This window comes from Cygnus olor, chromosome 1 (assembly GCF_009769625.2).
Source record: "Cygnus olor isolate bCygOlo1 chromosome 1, bCygOlo1.pri.v2, whole genome shotgun sequence".
NCBI lineage: Eukaryota > Metazoa > Chordata > Aves > Anseriformes > Anatidae > Cygnus > Cygnus olor.
In genome coordinates, this window is record NC_049169.1 from 15,357,180 (window position 1) to 15,377,126 (window position 19,947).

At 40.5% G+C, this 19,947-nt stretch overlaps 1 protein-coding gene across 4 annotated transcripts in view; it reads left to right on the plus strand.

Moving 5' to 3' along the window:
• DUS4L (dihydrouridine synthase 4 like) overlaps nt 1-19,947 on the plus strand; it is a 41,153-nt gene that overhangs the window by 10,132 nt on the left and 11,074 nt on the right. The window contains exons 1-6 of one of the 4 annotated variants that reach the window (XM_040544756.1): nt 6,032-6,209; nt 6,499-6,654; nt 9,958-10,058; nt 11,700-11,850; nt 17,006-17,141; nt 19,819-19,930. In XM_040544756.1, coding sequence (XP_040400690.1) covers nt 6,563-6,654; nt 9,958-10,058; nt 11,700-11,850; nt 17,006-17,141; nt 19,819-19,930 — 592 coding nt within the window. In that variant the 5' untranslated portion in view covers nt 6,032-6,209; nt 6,499-6,562. Of the gene's footprint in view, nt 1-925; nt 2,299-6,031; nt 6,210-6,498; nt 6,655-9,957; nt 10,059-11,699; nt 11,851-17,005; nt 17,142-19,818; nt 19,931-19,947 lie in introns of those variants that run through there. The other 3 variants (XM_040544757.1, XM_040544758.1, XM_040544754.1) reach the window with 3 other exon arrangements.

The window sequence follows — 19,947 nt, forward strand, 5'->3', positions numbered from 1 at the left end:
TTTAGTGTCATCATTTAGGAAGAGCTCATGTGGCAGGTTTCTTTTGATATCATTGGTATTTAGAAACTAGTTGCACCAAACTGCCATGCTGCTACAGTGGCTTTCCCCACCAATATAAAGCAGGAAGAAAACATATAACAAAAGAATGTTCTTGTATCCCATCTGACTTTCTTGAATAACAAAAATGTAAAATATCAACCTATAGATCAAAATATAATGTAGATACAAATATAATAAATATAAACTAGAAACTTTGTGGATTTTTTTTCTGTCATGTAGAGTCCAGAAATCATTCTTGTTTTTGATCATCCTATTTTGTGAGAAGAGACTAAGTGTGACAGATTACGTGTTGACAGTGCAGGAAAATCCCTTTGTTGCCGAAATATTGCAATAGAACTTGGCCGGATTTATCTAACAATTTGGGAATATAGTTGCAAATACACTGGCTTATTCAGAAAGCAAAGATTTACTGCAGACTAAGAACCCTGAGATCTCTATAACTGAGCAAGTAAGCTGTTAATGGAAGAATGATTCTAGGTCAGTGAATCAGCTGAGCTGCACTAAAAATAACTTCAGCATTTTACTACTCTTGTGTCTTTCCATCATAATTTTGTGTTAAAAAGATGGGTTTATATGTGTGTAATGAATAAAAACAAAATACTTTTGAATTGTTTTTTAAAAAGTAGGGAAGAAAGGTGTCTGTGTCCTGTGTTTTGCTTCAGAATTTCTGTAAGAATATGTCAGGTGATGTAGGTACTATGGGGATTGGGTTGTTAAACTGATTTCTTTGGTATAAATATATAATACTCATCCCTGTTGTTCTCCCATTAGTTGTCCTAATGTTTGCTATAAAATGGGTGCTATAAAAGCAGTAATGTTAAATTTAACTATAATGTAACTTACGTGTTTAATTTGCAATTTGAAGGTGTAATGGTGGCTCGAGGACTCTTAGCGAATCCGGCAATGTTTGCAGGATATGAAGAAACACCTTTGAAGTGCATCCAGGACTGGGTTAACATTGCTCTTGAACATGGAACTCCTTTTACATGTTTTCACCACCACTTAATGTACATGATGGAACGGATAACTTCAAAACAAGAAAAAAAAGTTTTTAATGTTTTATCAAGTACCTCAGCAGTTCTAGATTATCTGAATGATCATTATGGTGTGTGCTAACTGAAAGTATTTTAGTTGTATGTAAACTTGTATTTTGCAATTGCTGATATATTGTTACAGTTTTACTTGGGCTTCTACTTATTAGCCAAATTCATAACCATGTAAATATTTTTCAATACAGTTTAACATGATCAGGCTGATAATTTATATTTTTAGTATTTTTATATCATATTTCACTCCATATTCCACAAATGCATAATTCTATTTACAATACATGACTGTACAGAGGATTGACTATTGTAAGACTCCAGTAATTTAATTTTTTACCAGACAATTGCTTACAGCAATATGTTAGCAAACCTAAGGCTTTTTTAAAGTGAAACTTCTTAAAATCAAGACTGCTCATAAGTAATACCAAGATTTTCAGACCAAAAGAATCCAAAGGGGGCAATTATAGAAATATTTGCTTTAACTGACATAAGATGTGCTTTTAACTTTGAGTAGACTTTTCAAGCTAAAAGACTGAAACCTTGAAGCTCGATGTAGTACCCTCTGAAATTAGATGTTCCTTTTGCAATCTAAAACTTTCCAAACTTATTTATAACTCAGAAAAATTCTATACTTCCATATAGTGAAAGAAACCTGGAATGCATATAAAATGACAGAAAGAAGGAAAGAGTAAACTGAAGAGATAATTTAAACGAAGTACAGACCTAGCTGAATCTAGAATATAAGACCTGAAAGTTCAATGTAACCGAATACGGTATTGATTATCTACTATATACTAATCATATAAAAGATTAAAGCAATCATCTACCAAACCAGAACTTTATAGGTCAAAGAAAAGCTGACAGATTCTCCCAGTGGGGCTCCTACATCCTTTCTGCCTGCAGGCATGTTGCTTATCAAAGCATGACGGCCACTTGGCTTTGGATCTTTGAATAGGAGAAAAACAGTGAAAATTAGAACAAGATAATAACATTGCACACCAGCTGCATTTGTTCTGCAGAGGAAATTTCACAAATCTGTGCAGTACAATCATTTGTAATCAGATAATTTGTTTCCTTTCTATGTTTACACTGAAATTCATACAAGAATTTTCTTCGTTTTCTAACTCAAGTACTTCCATGAATATACAAGTGAATAGTTCTGAATTTTCTTAATAAATTACTTGTTTTCATATACAATAGTAATTTGTTTATTACACTATAAACTATGACAACGTGGTGGAGGGTGTGTTGCTTTTGATGCCATTTCCCAAATCCATTGTATAGATATCTAAGTTCTCACATGTTTTTTATGCAGTGGCATAAAGGACTGGTTCATTTTTCTTAGAGAATATGCACTGATTTAGGTTTACCACATTTGAAAGGCATGACATGAGTCATCAAGTCTAGTTCACTATTCAGGACAGCAAAGTTACATAGCTCTTCTGATATGGTCATCCTCCTGATGCGTTAGCAAATGAAAAACCACAGACATGCTTTGCTGTCCCTGGGTAATTGAGACAATCTCTTTCAACCTTTCTTAGCGTGTTAGGTTCTCCATTCCTTCAGACAACTACTTTCTTCATTCTTCTGGCTTGTTAGGTTCTCTTGGCAGTGAGATGAGCAGAATTACATATGGCATTCCAAATGACATGCCAGTGGTGTCTTCTACAACGGCATTAATACATCACTTTCTAATGCCTTGCTTTTCTTTAACTAATGTTTCTCTGAGCCTTTACATGTAGTTTATGAGGTCCCAACTTTACAGCAGTTCTTATTACCTAACTGCATGACATTGTATTTTGTACTGCTAAATTTCCAGTCTCGTGTTCATCCTACTATGGTGTAATTCTCAGTTCTGAAATTGTCTTGAGCCTTCTGCATCAAAATTAAAAAGTAAAGCTACACAACTGACTTGTATAGGAAAGGGATTCTTGAAAGTATTAATCAAGTCTTGTGTTAGCATTTACGTAAGATTTTTATGATTTGGCAACCAAATTACCATTTGCTGTGAAATTCCCTGTTAGCCACGAGGAGCAAAGTTATTTATTATAATCAAATAACACAAATGCAAGACTTATTGGTGGGGAAATGGTATTTTAGAAGACTTGAAATACCTTGACCTATTTAGGAACTGAATACATGATGATTTTGAAGGCAGCAGTTGTTATGCCTGTGTGATATCAATCATAGAGATTTCTGCCTGAAGTACAGTTAATATTGTTAGTAATTAAGGAGTGCTTGATCTGGCCAATTATGGATCATAATAGTCGACGGAAGTTTATCATCCCTTTTTGTAGGTGAAATGAATGGTTGATAGTTGATTTGTATACCTCCTTCCCCTTATCAATTTTGTCTGCATCTGAACGCATTTCACTGTGTTGACACAGAATAAACTGCAAAATTTGAGTCTTAAAGCCATATTTCAAACAGCCTATACTGTTTATATATACATAAATTGCTAAAGATACCCCTATGGCAATTAGTTATTTATATTCCAGTTTTAGTGTGGTTTTTATTTCTTATTATAAGCCTTTTGAATATGGGAAAACTATGAGTTTAAAGCCATCAGGCGTATTCCTTCCCTGGTTATGTTATTTGTAACATCATCAGGTACTCAGTTTTCCATTTTCTAACAGCTTTTCAGTTTTCAAAAAGTTACTTTGTTCCTCAGCTACCTTGGATGTCATCCCAGGTTAGTGGGAACACCCGGCAGTTGCAGTCGAAGCACACACAGCAGTTACCTTTCAGAGATCTTACAGAGCCCCTGAAGTGAAAAAGCAGACTCAGACTCTCTGGCAGTGAGGTTGTGCAGATGTATGCAACTGGGCTACTGGGAGGGCAGCCTATAGTGCTAGTAAGAGGTGAGTAAGCAGCTCAGAAATGGAAACTGCTCTGGAATTAAAGGAAAGTCTTTAATAACATTTTAACAGCTTCAATAAAGCATAATGGCTGTAGGCCAATAGCTAAAATGTAATAACCAGGACATATTAAGAGGTTATGTTTTGTCAATGCTTCTGATTACATGTTTATGAAAACATGTTAGAAATATTTCTTAAAACCCAGGCTGTTTCCATAGTGTAGATTGGATTGAAATGGCTGGTTGTATTACTGTCCGATATTTGCTATGGATAAACAATTATTTGGGATATAACCTTTCATCCAGATATTGCTTGGCAGCAACTAGGAAAACATTAACACACTGACATAATCCCCAAGCCACAGACCTGGGAAAATTTAAATGCAAGTGATTTCACATTGAGAGCAGCTGTAAACAACTGCTCCGAACTGTGTATACAAACACTTCCTAACCCAGTTCACTTCCAATAGATTAGAGAAACAAAGAGCTATTACTCACACTATTTGATCTGTGTCATAGAATCATAGAATAGTTTGAGTTGGAAGGAACCCTTAAAGATCATCTCATTCCAACCCCCTGCCATGGGCAGGGACACCTCCCACCAGACCAGGTTGCCCAAAGCCCCATCCAGCCTGGCCTTGAACACCTCCAGGGATGGGGCATCCACAGCTTTTCTGGGCAGCCTGTGCCAGGGCCTCACCACCCTCAAAGTAAAGAATTTCTTCCTCATGTCTAATCTAAATCTCCCTTCATAGGAGAGGGGCTCCAGCCCCTCGATCATTCTTGTGGCCCTCTTCTGGACTCAATCCAACAAGTCCATGTCCTTCCTATGTCAGGGGCCCCAGAACTGAATGAAGTAGTCATTTTGATGGAAATTAATTGGGACAGAATTCCCCAAGGCCCCTCAGGCAGTTGTGTCAAGAGGGTTGATCATGCTCATCTAGGCCAGGTAACCTCTTTGATGAGCATCCCAGGGGCTGTTTTGATCACAGGCAAATCAACACACTGCTGTCTGGGCTCTGTGGTTAAGCAGGATTTATGTGAAAAACAGCCGAACTACACAAATAACTGAAGTTTTGGTGGTCCCTTCAGGACTAGAAATTTTCAGGGCTTACAGCGCCCTATAACTGTGTCAGTACCTCAGTAATACCACGAGGCCTAGATTACCTAAGTAATGGGATCAAATACTGAATGTGGGTATAGATATAGCACGACTGGAAACAATGGGGAAAAGCAATGAGGGGAGGGTTACTCGGAGGCAGCAAAGGGGAATTGCAAGGGTGGCTAAAATGGTTGAGAAATGGGAAAACCGGTAACAATGCATGGAGATAACATGCTTAGAGCCTCATTATGTTGGTGAAAAGCACCACACCCAACAGAGGACAGAAGAGGATTTTTTGAAGGAATGTAGTTTTATTTGTGAGGTCCAAACAGACCTGTTTGACAGTGCCTGAGGCCTTGTTTGATTGATATTGTGGTGTCTTTATGAATAATGGCAGCACTTTGTGAATACAGCTCTACACGATCTCCACATACTAGGGAAGTGCAATGCTTCCAGGGGGAAGAGGGGAAGCAGCATTTCACTTGAACTTCAGAAACTAATGAGCACATTAGAGAGTGGAGTCGCAGAGTCAAAGGCCTTGATCGAATAAGCTCAAATCATGAAGCGGTACTATGATCACAGCAAGTTCTTGCAGTAAAATGCTTCTAGCTGTTGCCTAAATATAAAAAAAAAAGGTGTTGATTTTAACCAATATTAGCGTGTAGATCCTTGTGTTTTCCACCAGAGGAGTGGTCCCTGAGTATTTTCAAGCCTGTCACCAGGGATTGGAGTTCCAGCCGCCCCACACGAACCCCCAGTCCTGATTCCCCGTCCAGAGCCGAAACCCGGGGCGCCACCCCAGGCACCTGCGATGCCTTCAGAGACTGCGGGGGGACCCCAGCCCCACCGGGGCGGCACCAGCGGGGGCCCTCCCGCCCCGTCCCGTCCCTAACCGAGACTGAGGCCCCCCGCGCCCCCCCGTCGGGCGCCCAGCTCGGCACCGCCCCCGGCTCCCCGCCGTGTCAGTCAGCCCGGTGCCGCCCCACGTCCCGCCGGCCGTGCCCGCCGCGCCTCCCCTCAGCGCCGGCGGCGAGGAGCGGTCCCGCTGTCTGCCCCCTGCCTCGTTCCCAGTTCCCCGTTCCGAGGCCCCGCTCCCCGCCCTTTCCAGAGCGGCTCGCCGCCATCGGGCCGCGGAGCCCGGCAGGTTGCGAAGGCCGGGAGGCCTCGGGGGGGAGCGGGGCGGGGCGGGACGGGCTCGGGTCTGCCGGGCCGGGGGGAGAGGCAGGAGGGAGCCGGGGGGCTGCGGGGGCTTCACGGGGGCCGCCCCCGGCCCTGCCCGGCCGGGCGCTGCGGCGGCGATGGGGGAGGCCGGCCCACAGCGTGCCGCCTGCGGCCGAGCGGCCGGAGCCAGGGGGGAGCTCAGCACTGCAGGGACACCCCCGTTAAGTTGTCCTAAAAATGTTTTTTTTTTTTTTTTCCTCTCTGAAACTCAGCCCAGCTCTCGACAGTGCGGGGCCCGCCCGAGCCGCGCTCAGCCCCGCAGGCCGCCGGGGGACGATGACTTTCCAGTGGACGGCAGTTGCCACTTTCCTGTACGGCGAGGTAGTAGTGATCCTCGTGCTCTGCCTGCCGTTTATTTCTCCCTTGAGGTAGGAGCTTGCTGCGTGCTTCTCACCTGCTTTCTGCGTTTTTCCTTTCTGTAAACGTTCAGCTTTGCTGCAGTGTGAGCTAGTTGGGATCTAAGCGTGCTGCTTGGGCCACCAGTGTCAGGAGTTTCAGGAAACCGAAGCCTTTCTGAAGGAGCTTAACGTTTTTTTTACACACTGTTAATTTTTCTGACCACCCCTGTGCACTTCCTTTCTGTAAGGGGGAAGTCTTCCTGTCGATTTTGGAGCAGCTAGCCTGCAGGACGTTTTCTGCCTCCCCTTGCTATGAACTAGGAAATGAGATGACACAGCGGCCTTCTCAAGAGCTGTTTATCAAGTCTCCAGCGTTTTGGTGTGCAGTAGGCATTGTGGGTGCAGAACTGATAAGGCACATCTGATATTTAAGCTAACCATATATATGACGTGTAAGAAAGGCTTGTAAGAAATTTGTGGTCATTTGTTCAAAAATAAACGCAGGCTTCAGCTCGATGCAGAAGGTTCAGGACTACTGTAAGAAAAGCCTCCATAAAAGTATATAAACAGAACAAAATAATAATACGTCTGGAACACAATATAAACGTTAAGAAAAGTCATTCATTCGTGCAAACGCCCTTGGTAAGGGAAAGAAATAAACAGAAACAGAATGTGTTAGTTACTCCCATTATATGCAGAGGCCTGGCTTGTAGTGTTGCCTTAAGATTGTTTCTTCTAAGTAGCTGTTCAAATTTGGTAATGCTCTTTTTATTTCTTCTGAAGAAATACAGCTAGCTTCTCAACATGATGCTAAAGAAACAGTTGTGATTTCTTTGCAGAATATTAGTAACTAAAAAAAAATGTTCAGAAAATTTGCCGCTGTCTCAGTGTTGTATAAAACTGATAAATGTTTTTTCTGCATCTTTAGATATATTCAGAATGAAGAATGCATACTGTAATATGTTAAGGAAAAAGAACTAAAACAAAAAATTGCAGTGTGCAGAGTTAGAATTTGACAACTTAAACTCATGGGAGAGTCTTGAAAATGGTTGAATCCTTTGCAGCCAGTATCACAACTTAAGCATTTCAACAGCATTTTCAGCATTACGACATAGATTGTTGAGTTTCCGTGTTTTCTTCTGTATTCTAATCAGAAGTGCAACCGTATGTAAGAAGGGAAAAGCATTGTGGGAGTTGTAATCAGATTATTAATAATAATGGCTTATGTGAGGCAACTAGCTGCAAGAGTTTCTTCAGGCTGATGACACATTAAGAGGACTGAAACAGGTTTCACTTATGACTTAAATAGGACCTCAATTGAGTCTTTGAAACTGAAAAGCAAATTCAGCTACCAAAAATTGTTTAAACTTTAAAAACAGTGCTTTTAGTAACATACAATGGATTCATTTTATGTTTGATTTGTGGCATTCAGTTATTATTTCAAACAATAGTTTCTGAAATAATTAAATAGTTTTATCCTTTGTGATGTGGTCAATTATCTTGTTAACAAAACTGCCACAGGAATCTTGTAGGGTTAAAGATTAGGTGTAGCTGTTGTGAGAGTATTGGAGGGCAGCAGTTCTGCTTTACGCATCTTGGCAACCTGAGAGCTGGTTCTGTCACAGGGCAAAGCATGCACAGCTAGAGAAATGTGAAACTGCTGTTCTTCAAAGTTTCGGTTTCCTCATCAGTCTAGAAACAGGTTGTTTGCATCTCTTGTGCCTGTGCGGTTTTTTGGGTAATGAACTCCTCTTCAAATTTGCTAAAAAGATTTTAAGTTCCTGGGGAACAAGTAGATTGACAATATAAAAATGCAGGTACCCAAAAAGACAGAATTGGACTGCCAGGTGATTGCAACATCTATAGTGGTGGCCAGTATTGTAATTTGGAAGGATTATATTTATGTGGCTTCTGTCACCAAAAGGCAATACAGCATTAATAAATGTTAATGTTACTTGTAGAGGGAAAAATAAGCATGAGAATATAATGTAGGTATACTTTGCAGTAAAGAGAGAGAATTTTTAGCCTTGATATAACTTAGCAGTACAGTTGGTCTAAGATGTTTACATCAGAGAATCACTTCTTAAGTGGAGATTAGTACAAGACATGAAGAATCACATATTTAAAGAGTTAACAAGTAGGTTTCATTTGAGTTGTAACTTGGCTTAATTAAAGTAAGCTTTTTGGTTGATACAGGCTGTGGCTGTCTGCTATAAAGAATTGAGATTATACCAAAAGGTCTGAATGGAATAATTGTGCATACAATGCTAAAATAATAACTCTTTATTCTTTCTGGTGCAGAACATTGTTGGAGGTGATGCTACTATCTAAGTTAAGTTCATAGTAGATTGGAAACTACTTAGAGGACAAATTCTGATGTTCTCTGCAAAATGTAAATAGTCCTAACAAAATCTGGAGACGTTACCTGGTTAATTAGATGCTGACTAGCGTGCCTGCATTACATCCCTTATAGCAAAAGTAGGTATTTATTTATGCAGTAGCACTGATTCTAACCTGCAGCAAAGAGAGCTGTCTGGTCTGTTGTTTTCTCTTCTGGGTTTAAATTCATTTGAGCATCCCAGATGTTCTTCATTTGTGCTGTAAGTGTGAATTCTTACAGATCTCTCCATGTAGTAATATTAAAGAGATGGTTGTTTGAAAGAAAAATAAGTGGTCGTTACCGCTTTTGCAGCTCTTCCTGTCTGAAGCTATTTCATTAGCCAACAAGTTGATGCTCTTGAAAGAGGGTCTTGATAAAATATAAACGTGAGACTTGTCCTTTTATTGTCACTTGTATGTTAGAATGTAGTAAGTCCTACTTTATAATTATGCAGACTCATCAATGTAAAAGATGACCCTTCTGAAGAAAGATGGTAGAGACAATCTTAATTCATGAAGGGTTGGTTTCATGGGTGTTTTGGTTTGGTTTTTGTTTTTAACTTGGCAACAAGGAGTATAGTTGGGTAGAAAAATGACAGATTTTACAGTCTTCACCCCATCCCTGAATTTATCGTGGTCAGGAACAAACACGAAGTAATGCTAAAATAAAATCTAAAATAAAACACATCTGGAGAGTACCTGCTACCATATGAGATGTTTTTGTGTTGAACCAACTGTCTTTGCCTGTATTGAGAATGAGATGGGGAAAAAAAAAACCTAGCAAGTTGAATTATTGAAAATTATATATACCTAATCTAAATTATATTGCAGTTAAAACAGCTGTTTAGAGACCTTACTTAAGTCTCATATCAATAACAAGGCTTTCTTCTGTGAGGTTATTATGCTTTTCTTCTAGTGTTTAATTATTTTGAATAACACAATGCTATTTTACAGATGGCAGAAGATTTTTATGATTCCTCTATGGAGCAAAATAGCCATTTTTTGGAACAAGATGTTCCTTACAATAATAGTTTTACTGATCATCTTGTTTCTTGGTAAGTGTTAAATAACTTTCTAATAAATTGAAAAAATAAGCTGGTATATGGAATTCATGGCAGTAGATAATTTGCACAGATTCAAGCCTAATGTATTTCTTTAAAAGTTCTACAACAGAATGGAAGAGGAGAGGACACACATAGATTTTGTGCTGGGAATCCAAATACAGTAGTAATATGGGAGTGAATGAAGAGGAAGAAGGGAGTTTGGCCTCGGCTGCTGCTTGGTTTCACTTTCTTACGCAGAAGGCTTGATTCCTGTACGTGGCAGAGCTGCTCAACCTGCAGTAGATGGCACTCTTTCTCTCAGCTGCTGTTGAAATAATGTGCCAGAATATGTCAAAGCCCTGGGCTATTTGAGTACTTCTACTCAGCACAGATATTAAACAGCTGTTGGCTACGCTTGTTAAAGCCTGAGGTCTCTAAAGGAGGAGTAAAGCTTAAGTGAAACTGGAGCTTGACTGATGACTGTCTGCCTGAATTCACGTAATGTCTGTCCTGATTGGTTTGTGTGGTATCTCCTTTATTTCAGAGGTGGAAATAATTCTCCCACATGGATAGTAGGGGATTGTTTCCAGTGCCTTACAAGGAAAATGCCGTTTAATTCCAAGCTGCTGCTGAGAGAAACATAAAAATGTACTGCATATATAACAAAGTCAGGCTAAATTGCAATTCTATACTCCTAATAATGAACAAAGTAGTGGAAATGCAAATAAACTTTTTATATCTATTAGAAGATCTTTAGTATCCCTAGAAGTAGATATTTCAGTAAATGGCTTGAGATTGAAAACTGGTGGATTTCTTTTTACTCTCTTTGAAATCCAATTGGAAACTTTAACCCAAGCTTTCTTTGGAGATGGTCATTTATGTTAGAGGGGAGAGAGATTTGAGACAAAGTAGAGCAGCAATGAGATAATAGATTACTGCAGGTCTAGATTCTTCACAGAGCATGGGGATATGGTATTTTGTTTGGTCTTAGCCTTCGCTGCATTGTTCAGAGTTTCACTTCAAATCTGTGTTACTATAGGCTTTCTATATTGATGGATGTTATAGAAATATTTTTTTTGTGATGTGGTTTAAGCATAAAAGTAGATACTACTACTGTGCTCATCTAACAAATTCCATGTGAGGTAAATGCTTCAAAAGGCATCTCTTCTTTTTTCCTTCCCTTTCCATTTTCTTATTGTTTGTCCACTGGCTGGGTTTTAATTCACATTGTCAGCAGTGACTTTTTGACACTGTTGGGTCTCCGGTAGCATTTGTAGAATGTGTTGCTTTGGCCAGGTTCCTGGTGGATGAGTGCGAATGTTGGAAATAACTGTTCAAGCATGTTTTGGGTAATAGTTTGGCATGTCCCTGGAAATGTGTTATTGCTTCAGTGATTTATCAAGACCTGTCTTTAAAATGGATGGGTAACATAGAATCATTTAGGTTGGAAAAAATCTCTAGGATCATCTAGTCCAACCGTTAATGTAGCACTGCCAAGTCACTAACCATGTCACTCACATGACTGATGTTACTGTTTGCACTCTGCCTGTATGCTGAGCAAAAAGTGCAAATACCTCTTTCTAGTTCTATGTCTGGTTAATCATGTGTGCATACTCACAGATATGATTAAGAACAATCTTTTTTTGTTTACAGATGCTATTAGAGAAGTTAGAAAGTACTCGGCCATTCAGGTGACTGAAAAGGTTGCAAATGTCAATACCAATGCCATTGATCATATTCATATGAAACTCTTCCGATCACAAAGAAACCTCTATATCTCAGGTTTTTCCTTATTTCTGTGGCTGTAAGTATAACGCTTTTTGAATTTCTACGTAGCAGATTTCTTACAGGAGCTATTGCACAAAGTAATGCAACTAGAAAAAAAGATCAGAAGGCTGATTTCAAGAGATTAAAAAAATTAAATGCAAGCAGATTGGCTATGAGGTAAACAAGATCAGGGGAAATAATCACTTACAAATGTTTGAATATTGGAAGGATATGCGAGCAACACATGGAAAGCAACATTTTTGGAATGTCTGAGAAAACATTTTGCAGGAGAAGCTTCTTCAGGGAGTACTAATTTTTTTCATTACATATATGTCCTGTTTTGTTTTGTGTTTTTTTTTTTTTTTTGAACAAGGAAAACGAATTAAAAAGGTCAAAAACTAAAGCACTGTTAATGCCAGCTTGCAACATATTAAGATTATTTTATTGCATCCTGCTGTGTTAAGAAGCAAAACTGGAGTCTGACTTTAACCATTTCATCTAAAGCTTAAAGTTCCAGATTCTAAGGGAAGTTTCAGATATTATTTCACATCAAGCACTTAGTGGCAGCTGGCCTGCTGTGATAGTGTGGTATCCCTTTCAAGATGTTTGAATACAGGCAGTAACACAGGGTAACAGAGAGGACAAGTTTGAACTGCTCAGTAGCAGCCAAGACTATCTGCAAATCTTTCCAGTAGCCATGGCAACCTGCAAATCTTCACAGCTGGACAAGCAGCACATGAACTAATTGGACAGATAACATGAATGAATAGGAACGGGAATGGTGGTCAGAAGATTTACTACATTTGATGGCGATGCTGACCCTCTTCTGCAGTTCTTTGAGTTGCTTGACATCCTCTGGATATGCAAGAGGAACACAGAATAAGAAAATGCCTGGAATTACAGAGACTTGTGATGAACTTGTTCTCCTTGGACTAATGTGTGGCTATCTTAGTTAATCATTACAAGGAGGAGCTTAGGAGGGACGCTGTACATAAAGAAGCTTCAAGGAGAAGTTCATACAAAACTTGAGCAGGAAAAATGGAGGAAAAAAAACAGTCATCTGTAGCCTTGTGCAAAGGTGATAGGAATGTATCATGTTCTTCATCTTCCTGCAGAAAGGTTAAGTAAATATGCACAAATGTGTGTTTGATGTCTGCTCCAAGTGAGGAGTAGCTGGATTGTGTCCTGGACTAGAGTTAGAGGCTGGTCCCCCAGGACCGTATTCCCACTATCAGGGAAGAAAACTTGTCAGGTGGCCATAATAGATATAATTGTGGAGAAAACTTGTGCACTTACAGAGGTCTGCCGAAGGTCTTTTGGGGGCTACTGGCCTTTCACAAAGATTGAGAACTAAATACTCCTACTATAATGGCTAGAGCATGACTTTTCTTAGTAGTTTTGCTTATCTGTTAAACAGATACAATGTTTATCAGAAGACAGGGGGAGGGAAGTATTTCTTCGGTTTCCTTGTCATATCCTACTACCGCCACCTAACCAAGTTAAGGCCACTTGTACCTGTGAATAGGTACTTGGATGTTCCTGGTTCATTCCTTGGGTCGCTTTTGGTTCATTTTAGCACAGTGGCTGAGTGGAGAATCCCAAAAAAGGGGTAGATGGAAATTCCCAAGATGGGGGAGGCTGGAGGCTTGTTACTTCTGGTAATACAACAAACTCCTCCATCTGTGGTCCAGCAATTGCAGACCACTGGGAACAGATGAGGAAAATGACCTCCAGTCAGGGGAGGTAACGGGGCCAGCTGAGTCTCCATCTGTCAAGTATCTGCACAGAGAAGAGGAGGGTCATAGCTGCTACCCAAGACTGTCCTCCAGGTAGGACAGAGATGCCCATCCACTAACGTGACTTGATGTCTCTGAAGTGGAGAGACTGCCAAGGTCTGCTCGGCCCCCTGTTAACCAGTGCTGCTCATCCACTTGGGCATCTTTGGGTATGAAAAGGGACTACAAAGCTCTGAGAGCAAGGGGAAAGGACAGGAGGACACAAGTGGAGTTCATTTCAGTTTTAGTGAGGGGGGGAAAAAGGCTCAAGCGGAGCGGATGCATCCATCGGGTTAGTGTGTGGGTGATTTTAGTGTATGGGCTTTGGCTTCTGCGATCATGGGACCTTAGAGGAAGAGGGTCTCTGATGAAGTGGGGCAAGAGTGTGAAACTGCAAATGGCTTTAAACTAGGTATGTCAGGGGAGCAACGTGCTCTCAAGAGAAGTGACGGCTTGGGGAAAAGCTGGGAAGTGTCAGAAAGTCAACACAGTGAGGAAGGCTCTCATACATCCCTTGTGAAAGCAGAACAACTGGAGGCCAGTCTTCAGTGTTTGAACACAAATGTGTAAAGCACGAGAAACAAAAAGAGGCTTTAGAAGCTTGTGCACAGTTGCAGAGTGTCCTGTGTTTGCCTGGGACAGAGTTAACTTTCGTCATAGTAGCTGGTATGGTGCTGTCTTTTGGATTTAGGAGAAAAATAATGTTGATAACACAGCAATGTTGTTGTATAAAAGTCCTTACACTAAATCAAGGACTTCTCTGCTTCTTGTGCAGCCCTGCCAGCAAGGAGGCTGTGGGTGCAAAGCTGAAAATGTGGAAAGGAAACATGGGCCAACTGCTAGTCAGGCAGGGGACTGAATGACAAAGGATACAGAAAAGACTGAGGCATTGGGTATCTCATTACCAGCCTCACGTTGCCTTGCTTTTTGCTCATAACATCTGCTCTCTGGCCTCCCAGTTCTAGGAGGGTCAGCGGGAAATGTAACGTTACCCGCAGCAGGTACAGCTGGAGAGGACTTAAGCAAAGTGGACATACACAAATCTGTAGGATCCTAGAGTGAACACATGCAGAAGGATGTGCAGTATCCTAGAACAAATCCACGCAACAGCCAGGGTTACTGTGAAGCTGTGCTCTGTCGTCTTTGAAGGATCCTGGTGATCAGGGGAGGTTTCTGATGACTGCAAAAAGGCACGTGTCTCACCTGTCTTCAAGGAGGAGAGAACACAGACTAAGTGGCCTCACCTCGGTCCTTGGAAAGGTTGTGGAGCAAATCTTCCGTAACCTTTATGACCCTGGAAATGGCCTTATGGTGACTAGGAAAAACCATCACGTTTACTGAGCAGACATCATGCCTGATCATTCCTGTTGCCTTCTGTGATGAAATGGCTGGCTATGTGGATAAAGGGCAGAGCAGTGGCTGTTGTGTGCCTTTAGCAAGGCCTGTGACAATCTGTTTTGGTATCTTGATAGCCTAACTGGAGAGAAATGGTCTGGGGAGATGGGAAAAAAAAAAAGAGGGTGGAAAATTCACTGGATCTCCAGGCTCAAAGGATGGTGATTAGTGATGTACGTTCCAGCTGTTGTCCCTCTGGGATTGGTACTGGACCCAATACTGTTTAATGACCTCATTAACAACTTGTATGATGAGTTAGTGTGCTCTTAGCAAGCTTGCAGACTGTTAAAGTCCAAATCAGAGTGGCTAATGTCTTGGAGGGCAGCGCTGCTGTTCAGTTGGAGCTGGACAGGCTGGAGAAATGTGCTGGCAGAAGCCTCGTGAAGTTCAGCAAAGGCAGATGGCAAGTCCTGCATCTGATAGAATGACCCCATAGAGCGTACAGGCTGGGGACTAACTGGCAGGGTAAAAAGCAGCCTCACCAAAAAGGACCTGGGGGTCCTCGTGGACAGCCAATCGTTTATTGGGCTGTAATAGCAAGGGTGTAGCCAGCAGGCCAAGAGAAATGATTATTTCCCCCCGTCTGGTGCCTGTGGGACTGCAGCTGCAGGACCACGTAGGGTTTTGGCTCCCCATTGTAAAACAGACATCGACATACTGCAGTACTGCAGAGAGGCACCAAGAATGCTGGGCACTGAACCGTGTGACATACAAGCTGGTACTGAAGGTGCTCAGCTTCAGCCTAAGAAGTGAAGTGGAGGGGAAGACTATTGCTTTCTCCAGCTGTCTAGTTGGAAGGAGTCGAGAAGGTGGAGTGAACGTTCCTCAGTGGATCCACACTGGAGTATCAGGACACAACAGGTACAAACTGAAACCTGGGAACTTGTGATTAAAAGCAGTTTTCTATTGTCAAGAGTGGTCGAGCACTAGAAGAAGGACCCCGAAAGTCTGTGGAATGTCTGGCATTGGAGATGGGGGGAACTCAGCCGAACAAGGCCCTAAGCAGTCTGCTCTGCCTGCTCTGCTTTCAGCCAGACTTCAGACAGGGTGACCTCTTGAAGTCCTTTCCAGCCTATGCAATACTGTGATTCTGTTTTAGTAATGATGTTTTACTGTCTTCTGGCTGCTGTATCTTGGATAAACAGTGACATAGAGTAACTTTTTTATTAAGAACAGTCAGAAGATGAGCTTTCAGTGAAAAAGCAGGTGGAAGGCTCACCTTGGGAGCTTCAAGGTCTGTTAATACACTTTCAGTTATGAAAAAACAAAGTGGATTTTCAAATATATATATTTTTTGAAGAGCAGCTGTATAGTTATACAACAGGAATGAACTTAATTCAGTGTTGCTTTGGCTTTTCCTTGATTCAGTAACATACCATTTTGAAAGACTCCAAGATGAATAAATAATGGAAGTAGTGATGCAAAGAGGCAATCACTAGTTCAAGTCAGGGAAGGTATTTGCAAAGCTTAGGTTTGAGATGCCGGATGAGTGCTGACGTTCGTGTATGTTCTGATTTATACTGTACTGACAGAGTACTTTGAGAGTTAATAGGAGGGTTAATGAAATATTGCTAATTTTATTCTGGTAAGGCCTTTTATAAGGGGGGGTATTTTTTTGTTGTCATTGTTTTTAATCATCCTCGTTACTATAACCTATTGCTTGTGTGTTGTATTCAGAGATCCATCATATTTAAAACAGAAAGTTATGTAAGAGTATTTTGGCCTTTACGCAAAGAGGTATCTAACCCCCTAATGGCTGTGGATTTGGGGAGGAGGGGCGGGTTCCCTTTTCAAGTAAAAAACGGATTTTTGTTGGATGAAAATATGTTTTCAGTCTCTTACTCTGCTATTACTTGTCATCATGGAGTCTGGATGTTTCCCTTGAGGTGCTTTGTGTCTTCATTTTCACATCTAATGTTGAAAGACAGATAAAAGGGGTTGGTTTTGTGTGTTGTTGTTTTTGTTTTTTGTTTTTAATTTGTGCTGTGAATTACTGTGCTGTTCACTGTGTTTCTTCACCAGTGTATTGAGACGTACTATTACCCTTCTTACTCAGTTGGCAAAAAGCATGGCATCTCATGCGGCTCTGGAAACGCAAGTAAACGACGCTACTGAAGCAGCCAAAAAATACGTGGCTGAGAATGAAAGGCTGCAGGAGGTATCTTTTTACCATTTTTCATTTTCTTATGCAGAAAGTAGTTAGTACAAAACAATCTGGAGATAAATTCAGTAGCAAACTTTGTTCTTTTTCTGGTGGAAAAAAGAAGAATAATTTTCTCACCGTACGTAATTCAGAATACTGAATACAAATTTCAGGAGCATTTTATTAACAAAGGTAACTAAAGCAGTACAAGTACATGGAGGAAGTTCTGTCTTTCTGGGACAAATTTTGTCAAATATTAATAAATTCTTAAAATATCTGTTTGAATTTAATCTTAGTAAAGTAGAAGGAGACGCTAATTTTATTCTTCTTAAACTAAACAGCTGGTTGTTTAGGTCAGGGCTACAGCGGTCCACTATGGAGAAGCCTACAATACAGCTGTGCTGATGCTGGCTGTCTCTTCTAAGCAGGACTTGCTCTGGTCCTGAGTCTTTTTCTAACTTGTAAAATTGGTCTTTTGTATTTATTGTATTTTGTACTCTTGTATGTATTTTTATGGTGGATCAGCCTACTCCCTAGTACCTTCCTTTCTCAGTAAGGCACTGCTGTAATATTAATGAGGGTAGTACCAAACATTTCTTACCTAAAAGAACCACCGTCAGTGGACCAAAACCATGTTATTTTTGGAGAAGAGCGGATAAAATTAAGCTATTATGCAGGAAGGGAAATAACAAAGGTCTGGATGGATGAAATCTTTTCTTGTTGGTGGTTACTTTCTCTTCTGTTGGAAGAGAATGAACCAGAAGCCAAGCTGCAGGTATCCAGCATATGAAGGCTTTTGCAGCACTCTTCAATACGGTGCATTGTCAAAATAAAACTCACTGTAGGTGTGTGCAGGTTTCCGTCCAGTCTGTCTGGAGCAGTGTCCATGGTTACCTGCACCATTTTTTTGCTTGTTTTTTTTTTTTTTGTAGTAAGTTTCCAGACAAAGGGAACAAACTCTGGGCAAAAAGTACTAGAGGGGCTTTAAAAAATAAATAAATAAATGCAGATACTGGAAAGGTATGATGAAATGAGGATCACTAAGGTGTGTGTTACCTATTTCCCAGGTATGAAATGATCCCAAAATCTTGAGAGTCTGGTATTTTGACAAAATAGTCCAGACTCCCACCCATAGCCTTGGAGCTTGTCTCTTTGCTGCATCCTGCTACGCTTTTTCCTCTCTGTCCTGCTGGGATTTGGCCAAAAGTCCTCCTTTTGTTCGGCATTCACCCTTAAGCGTGTTTCCCAAGCAACACATTCTCTTAGCTGCTTGTAAGTGATAGCCAGCAACTGGAAGCTGCGTTCCTGTCTGTTTCTATTTGTATTTTTGATTTTATGATTTGCAAAAGCGATGGTAACCACAGTTACAATCAGCATGCTGTAGCCAGGTCTCCTTTGTGCTGAAAATGCAAAATGTTCAGAACCTTTGTTTTATAACCTCATAGAGATACTATGGCTTAGGTTCCTCTGAGGCTTGGCCCCCTGCATTTGTGTTCATAATACAAATGTGATTCATTCTGCTGTCAGAGAGGTAAAAGCAATAGCACACAGGGCACTCTGGCTGTAAGTATAAATCCTGTAAGTTTACTCCAGTGTTTTGCACTGTCTCCTGTTCAAAGGTTCTACAGTGCACTGGACGTAAGACAAAAGTTTATAGAAATAACTGTATTAATAGAAAGAGCTGAGAAAGTAAAGGCAATGTGAGGCCCCTCTAGCTTTATTTCATAACAAATTGGCTATAGTTTTGTTACCAGTAGTGAAATAGAATCTCTGCTCTATGGTTACAGTGCATCTGGAAACTTTTCTTCAGCTCCCTTCTTTGGATTGTTTAACAGTTTTTATAAACTGTTCTTTTTCTTCCTGAAGTAATCTCTCCCCTCTGTTCCTCCTCGTTCCCAGTAAGCTCCCATACTGTGAGTTCACCTAACAGCTGTTCTTCTCAGTTCTTTTGTTTTTCCCCTGAAGCATTTAGCACTATTTTTGCCTTTGTCACAACAGAGACACTGCTTGGTTGGCTCCTAGAATTTATATGAGGAAAGGGTCTAATTATGGAGTCTAATCCTTAACGTATGATACTTTAAGACAATTGCTACTGATGACTTAATGATAAGAGCATGCATAAGTATAGCAGTGCCAACATTTTCAGGGTATGGGGAGTATACTGCTCTTGTGTCCAGTGCTTACAGGGCTACTCTTGAATCCTTTCTTAGTTTTTACTTGAATTTCAGTGGAAATCTATTCAGGATATTGAGGTATTCTGAAGATTGAAGAGGTAGCTATGAACCTAAAATGAGGGATTTGTGACATCTAAATCAGGATAACTTAATTATTAGAAAAAGTTGCATATAAACATCACACAAAGTCCCAGTATATGTCTTTTTGAAAAGCCTTTTATAACCTAAACAGAAGTTGTGGGCTTGATACAGAGATGCCAGGTCCTGTTATGTGGAAGGTAATGCCACATATACACATACATATACAACAGGACTTGATATCAACTTATAAAATTGAGCAATTTATTATTATTATTTTAATTTTTATCCCTGGAACGACTGAGTATCTGCCTGTGTTGTATTGGCATTTTATAAAACTTGTCACCTTGCAAAGTCAAGGCTGATATTCTCTGGTAGTTTGGCATTAATATTCAACTAATTTAACCAGAACTAATTGTAGCATCTATGGTTTTTAATAGGCCTTGAATGAACGAGGAAGCAGTGGAAATAAAGAGTCAGCAAAAGTAATTAATGAGAAATTGAAGAAGGAAATTGAACACTTGAAATCAGAGTTACAGAAGACATCAAATGGTAAATATTGGTTAGGA